General features: G+C 36.5%; 1 protein-coding gene across 3 annotated transcripts in view; it reads right to left on the bottom strand.

The window, feature by feature from the left end:
* Positions 1-2,440: 2,440 nt before the first annotated feature.
* Positions 2,441-18,460, bottom strand: part of RASSF9 (Ras association domain family member 9) — a 28,242-nt gene continuing 12,222 nt past the window's right edge. For all 3 annotated transcript variants that reach the window (XM_074869402.1, XM_074869404.1, XM_074869403.1), the window contains exon 2: positions 2,441-6,153. In XM_074869402.1, the coding sequence (XP_074725503.1) occupies positions 4,878-6,153 (1,276 nt within the window). In that variant the 3' untranslated portion in view covers positions 2,441-4,877. The remainder of the gene's footprint in view (positions 6,154-18,460) is intronic.

The following is an 18,460-nucleotide window of genomic DNA, read 5'->3' on the forward strand; positions in this document are numbered from 1 at the left end:
CCAGGAGCCTGCTCCAGTGTGGGCTCTCCACAGGGTCACAGCCCCCTTCGGGTGCATCCACCTGCTCTGGCGTGGGCTCCTCCACGGGTTGCAGGTAGATCTCTGCTCCACCATGGACCTCCATGGGCTGCAGGGGGTCAGCCTGCCTCACCAGGGTCTGCACCACAGGCTGCAGGGGAATCTCTGCTCCAGCACCTGAAGCACTTTCCTCCTCCTTCTTCTTCACCAACCTTGGTGTCTGCAGGGTTGTTTCTCTCACATATTCTCACTCCTTTCTTCAGGTGCTGTTGTGAAGGGTTTTTTTTCCCCTCTTCTTAAATATGTTATCACAGAGGAGCTACCACCATTGCTGATGGCCTTGGCCAGCAGTGGGTCTGTCTTGGAGCCAGCTAGCATTGGCTCTGTCATACATAGGGGAAGTTTCTAGCAGCTTCTCACAGAAGCCACCCCTGTAGTCCCCCTGCTACCAAACCCTTGCCACACAAACCCAATACAATCACACACAAAATCATTCAAATTACTGTTTGCTTAAAGTTAGCTATATCAGTACTTTGCTGAATTAGGTGCATGGATCTAAATCTTCCTTCAAAATTATGACCACAATTGGGCAATCAGAAATAGAAACAATATGATTTTGTAATAATGATTGTTACATTACATGCACTTATGTCTTTACACAGTTGGAAATATGCAGAACTAACAAATTATAATTCTGGGCATGTAGAGAAATGTAAAGCCTATTAATCTTAGCAGCCTAAAGCTGCAAGTTGAAGCTCTCATCTCTGCGAATTTCAATCTTTCAGTATCATATAATCGAATGCCCTGTGTTAGCAATATGTATGTATGTACATATGGAGCACAAGACAGCCATCAGAACAATCCCTGAATGCACAATCTGAAGACAAATATATAATCTATAACTTTGAAGTGATAAAAATTCTTGGGGCTGGCTCAGTTTTGCAGTGAAAAAAAAAAAAAAAAGCAATAATTCAAGCTCAGTATGAATGAACAGTGCTGCAGCAGCAAAGAAAGCCAACAGGGTGCTGGGTTGCATCAACAAGGGCATCACCGTCAGGGATAAAGAAGTCATCATCCCCTTCTCCTCAGCACTTGTCAGGCCACACTTGGAATACTGTTTTCAGTTTTGGTCCCCATTGTACAAAAAAGATGTGGACAGGCTGGAGAGGGTCCAGAGAAGGGCCACAAAGATGATCAAAGGACTGAAAAGCGAGGAAAGGCTGAGAGAACTGAGTTTGTTCAGCCTTGAGAAGAGAAGGCTTAGGGGAGACCTTATCACCATGTTCCCGTATTTAAAGGGTGGCTACAGAGAAGATGGAGACTCCCTTTTTACAAGGAGTTACATGGAGAAGACAAGGGATAATGGCTACAAGTTACTCCTGGGGAGATTCCAACTGGACACAAGAGGAAAATTTTTCACAATGAGAACCATCAGCCATTGGAATAATCTCCCCAGAGAACTGGTGGATTCCCCAGCATTGGACACTTTTAAGATACAGCTGGACAGGGTGCTGGGCCATCTTGTCTAGACCGTGCTTTAGCCAAGAAAGGTTGGACCAGATGATACTTGAGGTCCTTTCCAACCTGGTATTCTATGATTCTATGAATTCTGTAATTATGTGGTAATTCTGAAGAACACAAATGGATGGTAAATACTGTAAATTTATATATAGCCAAATGATAATTATGTTTTATATTTGAAAGAGTCATCAAGGAACTGAAGCAGGTAATTAAATTGACTCATCTGCTTTCATGAAATTTGTAAAGGTATATAATAAAGTCAGGCAGAAACATGAGATTGGGGTATACACTGTGTTCCCTGGAAATTCTTGAACTTATATTGGTTATAAATATATATGTGAGACTATTTAAGTATGTAGGATCCAAAGAACTTTGTATTAGGCAAGTCCATTCATTTCAGTACTGTTAGCCCGGATGACAGTCACTGAAGACCTCTGCCTAAATTCATATCGAGGACTAACCTATCCCACCCCAAAACAGTCATGAAACAGGATGAGTCTGGCACCTACTCGCCACAATATTCCTCTCACTCTGAAGAAATAAGTGTCTTTCTATCAAAAACTTCTTCTACAGATGAGTGGAATGGACTGAATTTCCTTTCATTTTACTTTGACATTTCACATTTCCACTCCCTGGGTAGAATTTTTCTCTCCTCTTATGCAGGACTTTTTTGATCTTCCTCTTTGTCAGTAAGCATAACATAGTCCATGGAGAATTTTATAAAATAAAACAAAAATGTGAAGATGGAAAGGGAACTGGCCTAAAAGAATGACAGGAAATGAGCCAAAGTTTTTGATTGTGCATTTCCTTATGGGAATTTAAAAAAAAAAAAAAAAAACACAGACAGTTGAGACAAAGGAAGAATAGTTAAGTAAGGGGCAAAAAGGTTCATAGAGACAGATAAACAGCAGAGTGCACACAGTCTTTAATCATCTTGTACATTCATCTGAATTCTGAAAGAAACAAGTTTGTTTGAGATATCAAAGTATAAACTTCAAATATAAGCTTCAAAACACTGGGTTTTTTAATATTGTTTTATTTTTTAAGAAATACTTTCTCCCAACTTATTTTTCCTATTTTCTTCTTAAAACACAGTAATACTCTTAAGACCTACACATTGCAGGGGATGTACAATCAACCACATAGTGTGGATAAAGATCAGTTCTGAGAACCAGTACAAGTTCCTATGACCGGAATAAATCTGATAGAGTATGAGTGGAAATTAGTTCCCCCATAGGTCTTGTACTAGCCTGCACAGCTGTGAATATTATTCTGTTTGAATTTTTTATCCCCTAAGTATATTTAAGAAATGACTCATTAGAAATAACTGTTAGCTAAATTCACAAGAACTCATAGAATAGTCTATTCTCAACATTCAGAGCTCTGTGCTTACTACTCTTCAGAGTGATATTGCAGAGTTCAAAAGATGCTGAGTTGCGTTAATAAATTATTACGAGATAATATATTTGATACATACTTGCATTTCCATCAGGAGCTGATGTGTCTAAATATGACATATTATTATTGAAGTATTCAAATAACATTGTATGACAAAAACACAACAGAAAATATATTAAGGCAACTAGCACACTTTCCTGGAACAGAAACTATTTATAATATCCAGGATTAAAAACAACTTTAAAAAAAATCAGAAAAATTGCCTTTATAGGCAATTTTTTTTTTTTTCTGCATCAAATAGGTGCTACTCAGCAGTCCTAGCACTTTGGTTATTTTAGAAAACAGATGGTTAACAGACAATTTAAGGAAGAAAAATACAGAAAGGGAAAGCAGTGTATCTTACATTTATACCTTCTAGGTACTGTCCATTCATTCACTTTGTAGGCTTTTAATTCCAGGATCTGCTTGAATTTTGCTAGAGCTAAACTTTGTTTAGAAACACTGTAACTATTTCTCCATTCAATTCATTTAATCAAAAGTGTTAAACAGATTGATCTGCAAAATATAAACATGGCAACCCAGAAACTACTCATGTACTCTCTGTTAGCAGAGTCTTTAGGTCAGAGTTAGAAATCATGTTCAGTAACTGAGGAGAACACCTCAGTTTTACACCTTCAGTTTGGATTCACAGCAACGTGCTGGAGAAGGATCTGAGATCAACTACTACATCCTAAGTGAAATAATGTGACTTAACCACACAGTTGTAAAATCCTCATGTTTTGTGTTCCTTCTTTTGTTGGGGCCCAACATTTAATTAGCTATATAAAGTGGATCACCTTTAGCTGTATCCCAAAGTCCTCACCAAGGAAGTAGGATTTAGAGGTTCATATCCCTGCTCCAAAACAGCATGAGATGGAATCTGACAACCTACCTGCTATGTGAAAACGGTAACTACCTGGCTATTGGGAAACAGTGTCTAGCCAGAGCCAAAAATGTCTGGTTCCTGCCTGTCCCTTCTGTTATGCTCTATTTGGTAGTCATGATCTGAGGAGGCCTAAGACTCTGGATCCAACTGGTGAGATAGGCAGGAGAAAGCCTTGCTGAAAATGCCCCTGGGGTTAGGTGTGAGCTTTGGATTTGAGTGTCTCGCACAAGCAGGACGTAAGCAGTTCTGACATGCCCACTGGCAAGAACTATGTGGATTTAAGCATCACTGGGGCAACTACAGGGTAACAGCAGATAAGTAGGGGGTTTAAGGATCTTAGAAGCAGTTAAACGCTGCTGAAAGAGAATGGAAATTAAAACCCTATATGTGTAAGGTAATTTTTAAAATGGGACTTAGGTGGTTTTGAAAGTATCATCCTGATAACTCAAAACTAAATTTAAATACACAGCATAAATGCAATTGCATTTTTTGTTGTCCTACAATATCATAAAAACTATTTTTTAACAGATTATATGCTCGATTATATATTCCTTTACAACAGCTTCATGGCAGGGAAACTCCAGATGAATAAAGCTAATGTAACAGAGCAGAAAATGAAGCTCTCTGTCTAGTTTGGTCTAATCTCTGTTTCACATTCCTAAAAAGTTAGGGAGATGCAGAAATGGACCCAAAGATTAGGGGATATCAAATCTCCAGACTAGGTCCAAGCTGGTCAGAATGCTCATGTTTCACTGCGTATCAACATTACAAGGTTTAAACAGTCTGTCCTGATTTAGCAAAGCCAACAACCTTGCACCTATTAGCAGTTAACCCATGAGATTTCCCATGCATTTAAGCACAAGGATACTATTAAGCACAGACACTGTTTACTTTGCTAAAGCAGTGCCACAGTTTTAACATCTTGAAGGGCTAAACTTTCAAGACAACAGGGTTTACTAATTCTTATAAATATCTGCCAAAATATGTCTTTTCATAAATGCGTGACTGTTTTCAACTATGTTGACAACAGTACCATGTCCCCTGAAATTATTTCAGAGTCCTGACTGTGCGTAGAGCTGATTCCAGTGTCAGAGTCTGTATCATTTATGTCCAGATTAGTCACTCTATGAACAAAGTCAGGAACAGCAATGCTGCTACTGGAGATGCCACTGCCCGTGGATGGTTCTTCATTTGATGGAAGCCTAGTTTCAATGTTGTCTTTAACATGTAGTAAATTAAATTCTTCTGTAAGAAGTTCATATTCTTTTTCCTTCTTCTGAAGCAGTGAGTCCCTGTATGTAAGTTCTTTCTGAACGCAGCTCAGGTATGAGTTGATTCTCAGACCATCTTTCATACTTTTTTCCAGCTCGTATTTTACAGTTTCCAAATTTGAGTTTTCCAGTTCAGCATTAGCAGCTCCCTCTGTGTGAACATCTTCTCCATTTTTTTCTGTGCATATACCATGTACCTCTCTTTCAATTTCAGCACACAGCTTCTCTATTAAATGTTTGTGATGTTTCAGTCTCTCTTCAACCTGTAAAATTCCCTCACTTTTGCTCAAATAGTCATGCATCTCTTTTTGATCATCTGGCCTACTACCTTGCTGCTCAGCCTCACTTGGATTAATTGTTAAGTAGGAGTCCTGCACATAATTTTCTCCATCATTGGCCACACGATCTAGATGGAATTTCGCTTCACATTTTTCAATTTCCATATCTAGTTCCCTCATTCTAAGGACTTGTTGATGAATGGTATGATCTTGAGAAATGATCAGATGAATCAGCGTCTCCATATTATCTCTCTCTTGCTGAACACTGTCCTGTTTAAGCTTGGCCAGTTTCCGGAAAGTCTTCCTCACAATTTTCTTTTGCTTGTCTATTGGCAACATCTTCATGTAATTTGCTGGACTGAGCTCCCACTGTTTTTCTACATTTTGTACTACCTTAGCTTCAGCTGTCTTCCACAATGGAAATGAGAGGAAAGCATCTGACTTTACCAACACAAAATGCAAATTAGACTGCTCTTCTCCCCAGGCCTTCCAAAGTCTCAGAATCTTTGTCAGGGGAGGAAGTACTCGCTCCGAACCTCTCCATTTTTCTACAATGCAGTAATCACTGGGTTTTCCAAAAAGGACCTTTTTCTCTCCAAATGTTGCCTGATGTTCCTCAAGCAGTGCTTGAATCACTTCTGTGCAAGTTGTGCGCTTTGTCAGGCCACATACAATCTTCTCTTCCTGGCAAACCCAAACCACAATCTCTCTTTCATTTGAAGCCATGTCCTTGTTGGGAGACCTGGAAAACAAGAAGAGACCAAACATAAATTACATATCAATGGCACAGACTGCATGAATAATAACTATAATTCTGATATGACTACCACATTAAAAAATTCCCTTATTATTGTACAAGACAATATACTTGTTTAAATTACATGAAGAAATATCTTTGGATTAAGTAACAGAAAACCACACCCATGTCAGCTACTGCTTTAATATTATTACTAGTCCAGCTGAATGGGTATCTCACACAAAATGTCCTTTATCAAATATAGTTTTTGTACACGTGTGTATTAACAAGAAGTGATAAAGTCTGGCAATCTGCATTACATTTCCAAACTCTCCTAGGATAACATTACTTTCAGATCTGCCTATCTGTTCTCATCACACAAACACTGCACAAACATTTGTAAGCTCTTAATATCACTGAGGCTTCTGACGGGAAGAATCATACCTCCAAATATACACTGAACATAGATGGACTGAGAAAAGATGATTGAACACCAACTAAGTTAAAAGAACTTGATGATAGGTCTATTGCTTTTTTTGTCACAGCTGCACCCACACAAGCATAAACACCATTGTTTTCCACTGTGACTTTTCCTTAATAAGTCTCAAGGAATTTGTTGCCTTTCCTGAAGTACCAAATAGCTTGAATTCCAGTGAGTTGTGAGAGAATACCAACTGCGAAAGAATACATACATAGGTTCATATATTATAACCTTTGTAATGATACAGAAATGCCAGAAAATGTAAAAAGTTTAATTTATTTTTATTTATTTATGAATTCCAATGAATATGCTACTAACCTGACATTAGCAGCTGGTACCTCCTTATACATTGAGATACTTACCTTCAGGTGGCTAAGATCCCATTATGACTTATGTAGATATCTAATTAATACAATCAGTGGAGCCTAGAGAGTGATTCACCTGACCAAATGTAGAAATTTACTTTACAGTTAACTCTTCAGTTTGTCCCCATCTGAGTAGCTCTGGACTGCCATGGGCCTACATTGACAGAGTGGCCTTGTGGAACCTGTCCAGGATATTCCTGTCCTCTAGCCTACATATGAATAATCTGCTGATTGCCCAGACCTGGTGATTTGGCCTGTTGCCTAAAATGATAAAACAATAAATTCCCTGAGGAAAAATGCATTTCTTTGATTTTCTCGTATCCCTTCCAGTTCATTTGAATGAATGAATGAATTTTAACCCAGTCTGACAGAGAAAGCTTGAAAACAAAAATGACAATTCAAACAATATTCAAAGGGTTTCTATCTGGGACTACTTATTTGCAGCACTTTTCTAGTCTTCTGAGATGTAGTAGACATGGAGTTTTACTTGGCTTAATTAGGCTTATACCCTATGATTATTAAAGCAATCCAACTTGTTTCTTTTTCTTAATTATTACACAACACAACAGACACACTGCAATCCAATAAATTGAACTATGATTGACTCAGCTCTAGGTGCCACTCTGACCAGGAGGCAATAATCCTCAAAAGACAAGAGACTACAAATGAATACTAATAAAACCTACAAGACTGAGTTTATTAGTATCATTGCATAGGAGAGCTCTGTCCAACTACAATGCTCCAGGTCTTGGAACATTCCTCTGTAAAATCTGTGTTTTCGTAGATTACTCTGAGTAATGACATCATTTTCCCACTTCAATAGCTCCCTCTTACAGACCAGCATTTTACAGTAATTATTTTTTAAAACTTGTGTTCAGAGGATTAATAATGTTTTCATAGACTACTTCTCAAAATAGGAAAGCATATGTCACAGACATAGAAAATGGCAAAATGGCACAAAGAAACATAAATATTCAAGTTTAAATGGGAGGGGAAGGAATGAAAGACAGTATCAGATTAAATGGCATTACTGTTAAGTATGTCACATGCTATAAAGTCAGCATCTGTAAGTGTTTTTAGGTTTACAGAATACAGGATACTACAGAAAGATTTTTGTCTGTTGACAGATTGGTAGTTAAATGAAACTTACATAAATAGACAATTGCAACATAAGTGAGCTGTGACTGTAAAATAACTCAGTATTTGTTTAACACTACAGACATAAAAAGAAAAAAGATAAACTACAGTTACATTATAAGTTAAGTGTAAAATTATGCAAAATGAATTATCAAAAATACAGTGTATCAAACCATGTTCATTACTGATACATAAATAATTGACCTAGAAATAAAAGCTTATTGCCAGTCATTGAATTTCAATTTATAAAAGTACTGACAGAAAAAAAAAAAAGGCATAAAAATAGAAGAGATACCAGATTGGGACTTTGAGGCAGTAAATTCAGTGTCTTTCCTGTTGTTTTTTTTAATCATACATTTTGGGGAATGAATGTTATCTCAGTCTTTTAGCATTCTTCTGAGAGTCTTAGGCAATTTGACTGCACACTGAAACTCTTCCTATTTTTTTCTCCTTTTTTGTTTTGGGTTGATTGCCATATTTTCTCCTAGTCAATATTTTCAGTGCGTAACAGATTATGTGAGTTAAGCAGAAGCTTACTGTCTCTTTTCCTCCTGGCTCCTTTAAATTTTTTCTAGGAACACAGTTTCTCTCTGTGATATTAGTAAATCTTCAGATAAATTTGAAACCCTCTAGATACCCCACAGTATTAGTGTACTGACAAATACTTCTGCTCTACCCATTCTTTACATGGACTTCCCACAGACTTCAGCAGGAGTTAAGCAAACTTCTGATAGAAATACATTGTTTATTGTAAAGCAATCTCTGCAGGATCTCTGCAAACAATATGGAGATAAAATAACATTTTAAAATTACTGTTCTCAATCATTTTTAGCTGTTTATCATCCCCTGTTATTTTTTCAGTTACAATGCACCTGTCTACACAGACTTTACATTGAGCTTTTTTGGGAAGGATTCTTCTTTGCTTTGTCTATAGAGTATTTAACATACTGAAGTCCATAACTAGTAGTAGCACTGCATGAACAGATAATGTATGCACATGCAGGTACACAAAGAACTCAAGTAGCTTATACATGAAAATATATACTTTTATATATATGTATGTACAGCATATGTAACATATACCTTGTAATTATATTGTCACCTTTTACAGAAAAGGACAGAAAAAAAAAAATCTGAACATTGCTGTAATTCTTGGATCAAAACAGAACTGTAAAGTGCAAATTCTTTCATTACCTTTTCCATGTGCTTGTCACAACATATATTATCTTCATTTTCATTCAGTGGCCTCACTACATTTTTGATCTTTCTTTTTAATGAAAAAGAATTAGCAAGTCATTTATAATCTTACAGTACGATGGAATCCTAGTATCTTCTAAAAAATGAAAAGTGTTCTCTATTATCTTCCACTAAAAAATGGTAAACTGATGTGGCCTACCATGGATCTTTTAAGTAAAATTTATTGTATAATTCTTTAATCATAGTTAATTCAGGTAGTGCCAAACAAAAATGAAGCTCCAGCATGTCAGTCATAGTATGACAATTATTAAAGACTTGCTTTCAGGATGCAAGAAGATGCTAATACTAGGAAATATCTAGAAAGCTGTGCTTTCCTCATAGAAAGTGGAGAGCAGATTCTGCATATACAAAGATGGAATTCATCCCACTTAGGCATCTGAAAATTAAGATTTCATTACAAATTCACCATCAAAGCTCCTCTTTCTCATGAGAGGAGAGTGCACCTCCAAGGAGAAAGTCACCACAGCCTAAAACATCTATGATCATTGGACTGAATCCTCAAATAAAGCTATTTCTCTTTCATTAACTGCAAGAGACCTGTGTGGCCACCTTCAACTAAATAGCTCATTTTCGGGTAGCTAAATACAGGTGAGAGTAATCCAATCAGACTCTGGTTTATTGTCTGAGGGAAATATAACAAGAATGTTTCAGACAGCAGTAGATTTAATAAAGATAACTAAACATGGGACCTACACATTGTGACTTCATAGTTTAGATGCTATTCGATTCACTGTTCAATTTATTACTATCATTTATAAGGAAATCCATTAAGTCATTTCAATACTAAGGAAGATATAATGCAGTTTGTAACTTCTTGTGAATAAATGTTGGTGGTTGACACAATTCTTTTTTTCTTCTGAGATGTAATACTAAAAATGATAATATTCAGCAACAAGATCTGCTTTTAGATGGTCATTTTAATAAAGAGGCAAGCTTCTCATATTTACTGGTTCCTTGGCGTTCATATCCTGCAGTTTTTTAAAGGAAGCAAAAGAACTATAACTTTTTAATAACCTATCAATTAATGAGACTGTAATAGCTAAAGTGTTTATCCAATTTAAATGTTTGGCTTTCTTGAAGAAAAGTTTCAGTAGCAACTTCTTCAAAACTAGCTAGGCAACTTCTTAAATGTTTTCAAAAGTTTATTGCTGTTGCTGTAAACAGGCTTTAAAGCTTCAGTTCTGGCTTGAATTCTGTTTCTTTGAATTGATTACTGAAATGTTCTACTTATTCATCTACAATTTTAAAACCTTGATGATAACAACATGCAAGTCTTTCTTTTTTTGCAAAGTCACTTTGCTGCTCAGGAACAGATGGGAATTTAAGCTTAAGAATAGTCAAAAGTACATTTCTAAACTTGTTTGTTTTGATTGTTAGTTTCATGCCTTCTACTCTTTGCTTCTCTTCATGAGGACCCAGAAAATGATTCTAATCATGTTATAGACCTCACACAAAGTCTTGATTGTGTCAGCACAAGTTGATCGTTTAATGTCAGATACACGCTTCATTAATTTATTATTCAGGCCTAGGGGAAGAAAGGTGATACATTCCAACAAGGTATAGACAAAACAAAAACATGTACTTACGTTGCACAAAGTCAAAATATGAGATGGCTTAACTGCTGGAAGCGGCACTTTTGATATTCACTAACTTTAAGGGATGTCCAGCACAAAAACATACATATCAAACACGTAAGTCTTTGCTTTCCTGAAAATTTTAACATTCTTCCTAAATATGCAATATATAGTTTTACAACCAATCATGTCAATCAAATAAAGAGATCCCCTTACTTTTTAGAATTTCACCTTCAAGTCTACAAGATGCTCATTTTTCCTTACTAATTTCAGCACACATTCTATTGGGACTAGATCGCTTATATATTATCGTTAGCAGCTTAATACAGTGTTTCTGAAATACCATTGACACTAAAAGAATATTTTGTCTTTGTTGAGAAAAAAGCATAGATAAAACTCTTCTGTCCCTTCACTGTAGTAAATTCTTTGTAGACTTTCACAGAAAAATAAAATGGGATTTCTTTCTCAACATTACCATATTTCTTGATGCACCCTCCCCAAGGAAAGATAAAGCTGAGTAACTAAGAAATACCTAGGTAATTGTTAGAAATTTCACAGCCAGGACATTTTTGTGAACCCCTTGCTAGTTTAAAGCTTTACTAATTCTAATTCAAATTAGAATTAATTGAACCAATTTTAAGTCAACATGAACAACCAACTGAAAGTTTTTGCGTTAGGAAAGGAATTCAAAACTTGAGATTATGTTTATGATCAAAAATGATATTAGTTTTCCCCTCCCTGTCACTGAAATAATTTATATAGACTAAAAAATCTGCAGGTGAAAATAAATGTCACACAAAACAATACATTAATCCTTTGCTTGAGAATGTATACAACTGTTAATAATTTCTAAATTTCCATCAAAGAGTTCATGCTGGAAAACCATTTGTGTGAAATAGCTTAGTCATTTTTTTCACCAATTTATTGGGGAAATCACATTTTATAATCTTAATTTTGAGAGATGGAAGAGCTTTTATTTATTATGTATGAATTAAATTACTGTTAATCAGATGTCATAAAGTTGTATCTGTTACTACAAATGTTTGTGGGTTGGACTATTCTCGTACTTAGTGTAATAATGTCACCTTTCTTTTCATCATTGCATCTGCAAGTGGCACATAATCTGTAATTAATTACTTTTTATGTCTGAAGGATTGTTTCTAGTATTATTCTAGCAGATAGTATAACTAATTTAGTCCATTTTAGTATAGAAAATTAATCAAATTTTGTGCTTTTGAGATCTTTTCTTCACTTCACCTATTTTTTTCTTTTTGATGCTGTGCTTGCATAAATATATTTCAGCATACAGAACACCCAGAAAGCCACATGACACAACCGTCACTTGCAGTGCAAAAAAAAGCAACGAACAATAATTTATGAACAGCAACCTATTGACAGCATAAACCATCTCAATAGTGCATTTGAACATGCAGTCTAATCTGCAGCAAATGAGATAATAATTGTGGTTTATGACTGACTGGCTGCCATGATGGGGTTCTCAGCGGACCAGAGCTCTCAGGTAGGTATGCTGTTGTCATGACCTCTTCAGAGTAAGACCAAAGTGCTTCTAAACTTCTCAGAAACAACCCCCTACATTATATCGAGATATCACCCAGAACAATTCACTTCTTCAATGGAGAAACCAAAAGTGGCTAAGTGACAGAACAGGAGAAAAAAAGGCTCTAAGAGACAACCCTCTGGCTGCCTACTGCATCCTGGCAGTGAAGTCCTTGCCTAGAGCTTCAGTGTCTGCCGTCTCAGTGCTTTCCTGGAGTGCACTAAGAAACGTGAAACTTTCAGACAGACCCAGGCAGAGCTGTGCTCCCTGTGCCTCTCAGCAGGCTCTCCCTTCTTTCTCAAGCTATACACTACCAGCTCCTCACCAAGACGTTCTGTGCCTTGTCTCCAACCTGCCACACTGCACAGTGGGGAACAATCTCCCAGGCAAGCATGACCCATTGCTGAGCCACTTGCTTTCTTTTGAAAATGGTGTTACACAATGGCATAAAACATCCTGGGAAAAAAACAGACACCTGCCACAAAAACATTTAATAATCTGTTATTTTCAAGGGGATGGTCTTTGAGCATGCTGCTGGGGCACGTAAATCTGCCCACTTGGATTTTGGCAAGTGTGCATTTGTGCTATGGTCTTCTCTTTGTTCTGCACCCATAAATGTTTCTTCCATGTGCAATGGCCCAGAGAACACATGCCTTGGTTAAGCCCTCGCTAATAACCTTGTTATCTCTGTGTCTCAGACCCTAGCCATAACTACCTATCAAAGAAATCTGATGGCTTTTAGTTATATTTACTTGCTGGAAACAAGCAGAGGCCAATATTACAGGGATACCTACTTGATACAAACAACCTGCATTTGTAGCATAGGACACACGCTACATGTCATCTGAGAGCTTCTGATACCGGTGACATTTACATGTCAGGTTATATAAGGGCTAATTAGTTTATCAGTCATCACATTCCATTTAGAAATGATAATATTGCTTTTATTATTTATCTTTCAAAATTTTAGTATGGTACCATATATATAAAAATAAAAGCATATATGAGACAGTGGATGTTCATTCTGAAATAAAAGATCAAAACATATTTTGTCTCTGTGGGATTTTTATCTGTGAAATTTGCAAAAAAGTAAAGCTATTGGTGCCATGTGTTGCAGCCCTTGCTTGGAAGAAATTCTAACTTAATTTGATCCAAACAGATTTTTAACAGTGAGTTTAAACATTAAAGCTATAAAGAATACACAGCCCATATGAAAACTAAGGTCAGAAGTATTTCCACCTTTCAGGCACAAATGGATTATATTAAAAGTTCATACTAAATTTATTCAGACTATCCACATTTAATCCACCTTTTTTCTCAACTTTCTGTCACCTTCTGTAAAGTCATTCAAAAAGCAATAAAGGCCAAATCTTACACTCAGTATGCCTCCTGCTAAGTAGATTACATGCTTCCGAGTTTCCTAACGGCAGCAATGAGGAAGCATCTACCCTCTCACCACCCAATGAAGCTGGAATTAGTCCAAAGCCTTAGGGATTCAAGACAGCCTATTAACTAACTGCATTCCCATTCCCCTTCACCTACCCCTAAAAAAACAATATTAATGGAGGCACAGTTAATGTCCAAATCATGTAGGAGACAGAAATTCCACACATGGCATGTCAGAAACTTGTCCTTCTTCTCTTCTGCATCACATGAAAGTCAGGGCAATGCCTAGCTAAAAAGTATCATGACAAGGCAGGACTGGTACTTTAATAAGAATAAAACCCCTCAATATGGATAACCAGAGTAGCCCAAATACTGCAGGAAGACTTGGAAAGAACACCATAGAACTTGTGAAAACAAAACAATTATTTCAAAAAAATAACTTCAATTTGTTTCTACCATCTGTTTCTGCATCCACTTAATGCTGCTCTATGATAAAGCTTCCTCCTTTACAGAAGTGTACATAGGCATTTATTAAAAATAAAAGAAAATTAGGCATCTAGATATTTATGTGACGTTTTTCACACATACACATATACACAGGCATTCGGATGTTCTAATTGAAATATTTCAGATATTTGAAACAAGAAAATGATTTCTACAAAGGCTATTTTAACTAGCTATGTACAACACATTTCTAGTATGTTTATGTTCATTTTGTAATTCCTTTTTAAATGCATAAATTTTTAACTCAGCAAGATTACCATACTGTCAGAAAGTCTTTATGAAACATTTTAATTAGCAACAGCTGTTGAAAAGTATGTCCTATATCAATTATCATTTGTGCACTTAAAATGATAACTAGTTCCTTAATCCCTTCTGTAGAGGAATGCCATCACCTCAGTTAGCTACTGTACAAAATTGCATACATTATAATTCAGCAGTGATCTGTGGTTGAAATTTCTGTTCATCCAATCAGTTTATACTATATTAGTGCTCTATGACAAATTTCAGTTAAATATTTTTGAATCGGAATGGGATAGCACTATTCTGTCATAGAATAAATAACATGAAAGGTAAGACATTTTTGAAAGAATAATTCTCTAAGATAATTATTTTACTGCAAATATGTCATTCACACCAGAGTTCTTGCTGACTTGAAATGTCAGACTTCAGTAAAAATCCCATGAGAAATTGTACACTTCATTCTAATAACTGTACTACTTGGACACAGGTGTCTCAACAGGGAGCAATATTTAAGGAAAAATAAAAAGGGAAAAAAACCCTGACTACTTAAAACAGATCTAAAAGAAATAAAAGCAGACAACAAGAAGAACCAACAAGAACTGACAGTAATGATTCTGTCATCTGGTAAGTAGATGGAGAGCAGATTTTGTACTATGTGGAAAATAAGCCAAGAAATTGCACTAACTCAGAATGTTGCACTAACAGAAAGAAAGAAATAAAAGACATTGTAAGAGGAATTCAACACCTTGCTCACTAGACAAGAGTGATAGTTATGGTGGATTATCCTGAACACCCTCCTCCCCCACCCTCCCACATAATTCTGTCATTGCTTCAGTGGCTGATACTGTTTTGCAAAATCTCATTTGCAAAGTCCAAGTGCAGATTTTCAGCAAAGGTGACCAAAAGGCTACTAAATCCTCCCCTTCACTTATTAGCTCTGCCCTATACTATGTTTACACTCCCAATCACTTAACCTACAGGCAGGTGCAAAGGCTGCAGTCTCCATTCAGATGAAGACTGCATCTGCCCCTGTCCTTTTCTCCTGTCCTACCTCTCAAATTATTCCTCTCCCCCTAAGGGTACACATTCTCTATAAATTACATCTATGCTTTAAATCTGCCTTCCTGACAAATCATCATTTCTTCATTGTATATTCAAAGTCATATGGTTGGTAAGTGGGTATTAGTCAAAAAAATGTTTGGAATTGCAGTGAGTACCATCAGCAAGTGTGCTGTGTACATAAAATGCCATGATAACACATTCATCGTATCAAGCCTGTACTTGTCGTGGCCTGACACAGTGGAGACGTGAGAACGGGGGAGAGCTAGCTGTCCACCAAAATATTTTCCAAGATGAGCAACAATAACAACTACAATTTGTTTTACTGGGAAAACATGCTTTGATGTGTATATTGCAGCTGCTACTGAGGAAGCAGCTGTGATACAGGAATGAAAGATCCAGGAAAAACTCCAGAGCCAAAACAAACACTGACATATTCAGTGGTAGTAATTCTTTAGACCATGATGGGGACCGGAAGATGGGCATTTTCAAATTCCTCAGTGTTAGCAAGCAACATGCAAAGTTTAGGAATATCAATATAGTAAAAGCTACATCTTGATTTTGGCCAGTGAGTAGTTCTCACTAGTTGACAAATAAAGATGCCACTGGTACTCTTCATCTACCACAAGAATTTTGCTACATTGCAAAAACACAATTCTCTACATTGTTCCTGTGCCTATGCATATTTAAGCACTAGTTTCACTATACAAACTTCATGGAGCTCCTCTTAATAATTTACAGAATGTGTCTAAAATTCCATCACCTTCAATAATACAGAGGAAAAAATTATTTATTGCTAATTTAGAACATAGGCTTCTAAACAATAAAGCTAGAACTGCTATTACAGCTAACAGAAATTTGGGGTATCTAAATTCTTCCATTAGAATTTTTATAACTGCTTTTTAGAAGCATGCTGATTGTTTATGAGCTTTTGAGATCAAAGAAGTGAGGGGAATTCCAAGGGTTGAAAGCACAATTTTTGTTGTTGTTGTTCCATGAAATTCAGTTTAGCTTTTGTTGAAAGGCAAACGTATACTATTTCCCTCCCCTGGGTTTGTTGACATCTTGCCAGTGAAGAAATAAACACAAAGCATTCTGAGGTTGGGTCTGGATTGTCAAAACATGAACAAAGCACACTATATGTAGATAGTGATAATAAGCTAAGTTGAATAAAGGAACAAGATACAGACAAGGAAATAAGATTTCATGCCACGTTTCCAATACTCCCTGGGCTAAAGGAGGCTGGGCTTATAAACCATGCACTGTGTATAATGCATGGCTCAAAATATTCAGTGTATCTCTTCTCTACTCCTGGTGGCACCATGTGAGAAACCTCACTCACAGTGAAAAGAAAGTCCGGATGGACTTGGTTTCTTTTCACCAACCCTCAGGCTGAACTCCAGCTGAGCAAGGCATCTCTTCTTTTCCTTACAGTCTTTTCCTGATGGCTACCAACTGTATCTACTTCTGTAGCAGCCTGTGGTAAATTTCAGAGTTTGGACACTGTACTTCGTGATTCTGGAAAGGAACATTGTAGGAAACAGTATTTTTATCTTCTGGGTTTTAAACACTCTGACACTCCCTAGACCCATCCCCAAAATATACAAAATCATTTACAAGATAACCACCTTACGAAAGTGATCATCCTAAATACTGTTTTTACTGCTAAATCTAGTCTTATAGCTTAGCAATTGTATGACTTAAAATATCATTAAGTAATTAAAGCAATCTGATGTCTACCTGACATTTCCATCTCCTTGCGCCAGCCTTGCTTTAACCAAAGGGTTTCCAGCTTGATAAATTGGCAGCAAGCTAACCCAGAAAACAAAAAGAAAAAAAAAAGAAAGGAAAACAAAAGAGGAAAATTTTTTTTGTTTTTTTGAGTAGTGTTCCCTGAGTTGGGTTCAGGTGAGAAGGTGTACCAGTGCAAAGGAAATGGCAGAGTGGCCAGGAGCCTGGAAAGGGGGCATAGAACTGCCCTTTGTGCAACAGCAAGCCTTTACGTCTGTTCAGCCATCTCATCAAACATCACCCTTTCTTAACTTTTTGACATTTAATAATTTTTCAAAATAGCTTCTTTTCTATATCATAATACCTCGTTTGAGTTTCTCTTTACAGTTTGCCAGAAGTGAGAAAGGCAGGATGTGCTTTAATTTTCTTCTGTATTTATTGTAATAAATTTTGCAGAGTGAACTGCCCCATTTAGAAATTATACTGTATGATCTTCCTCATTTCTTTTGCTTTCATTAAATTATACTGAAGATGTCACCTCAAAAGGGGTTGTATCAAAACCTCATTTACAATCAATTCTTTTCTTTTTTTCTGTTTTTCTCCCTCAAACTTTCTGAAGCATGATTCAGTGACAAATATGTTCCATTACTTGCAGTATCTGAAGAGCTGAAAGGAAAAAAAGATGAGATGATGAAGTGGACTCTTATATAAATCTTCACCCTAAAGAGCTAAATTGAGTACTAGATACATGATTATGCTAACAAGAAGAGTGGACGTAAATTTTTAAAAAAGAAACCTGAAGCGTTTTAGTGTCCATTGACAAGCCAAGAGATTTGTGCAGTTTATGCTTTCAAGCAATTTTCTAAAATTGCGTATCAATGAATGCTTCAATAGGTAGTTAGTCAGACACAGGCTGATAGGGTCTCTGAAATATCACCACATCCTCTCTGAAGAAGCTACTGAACAAATGAAATAAATTAACTTTACCAACTGTGCTGTGCCCTAGCAGTGGATATGCTAA

Source organism: Strix uralensis, chromosome 5, assembly GCF_047716275.1.
Source record: "Strix uralensis isolate ZFMK-TIS-50842 chromosome 5, bStrUra1, whole genome shotgun sequence".
NCBI classification, from domain to species: Eukaryota; Metazoa; Chordata; class Aves; order Strigiformes; family Strigidae; genus Strix; species Strix uralensis.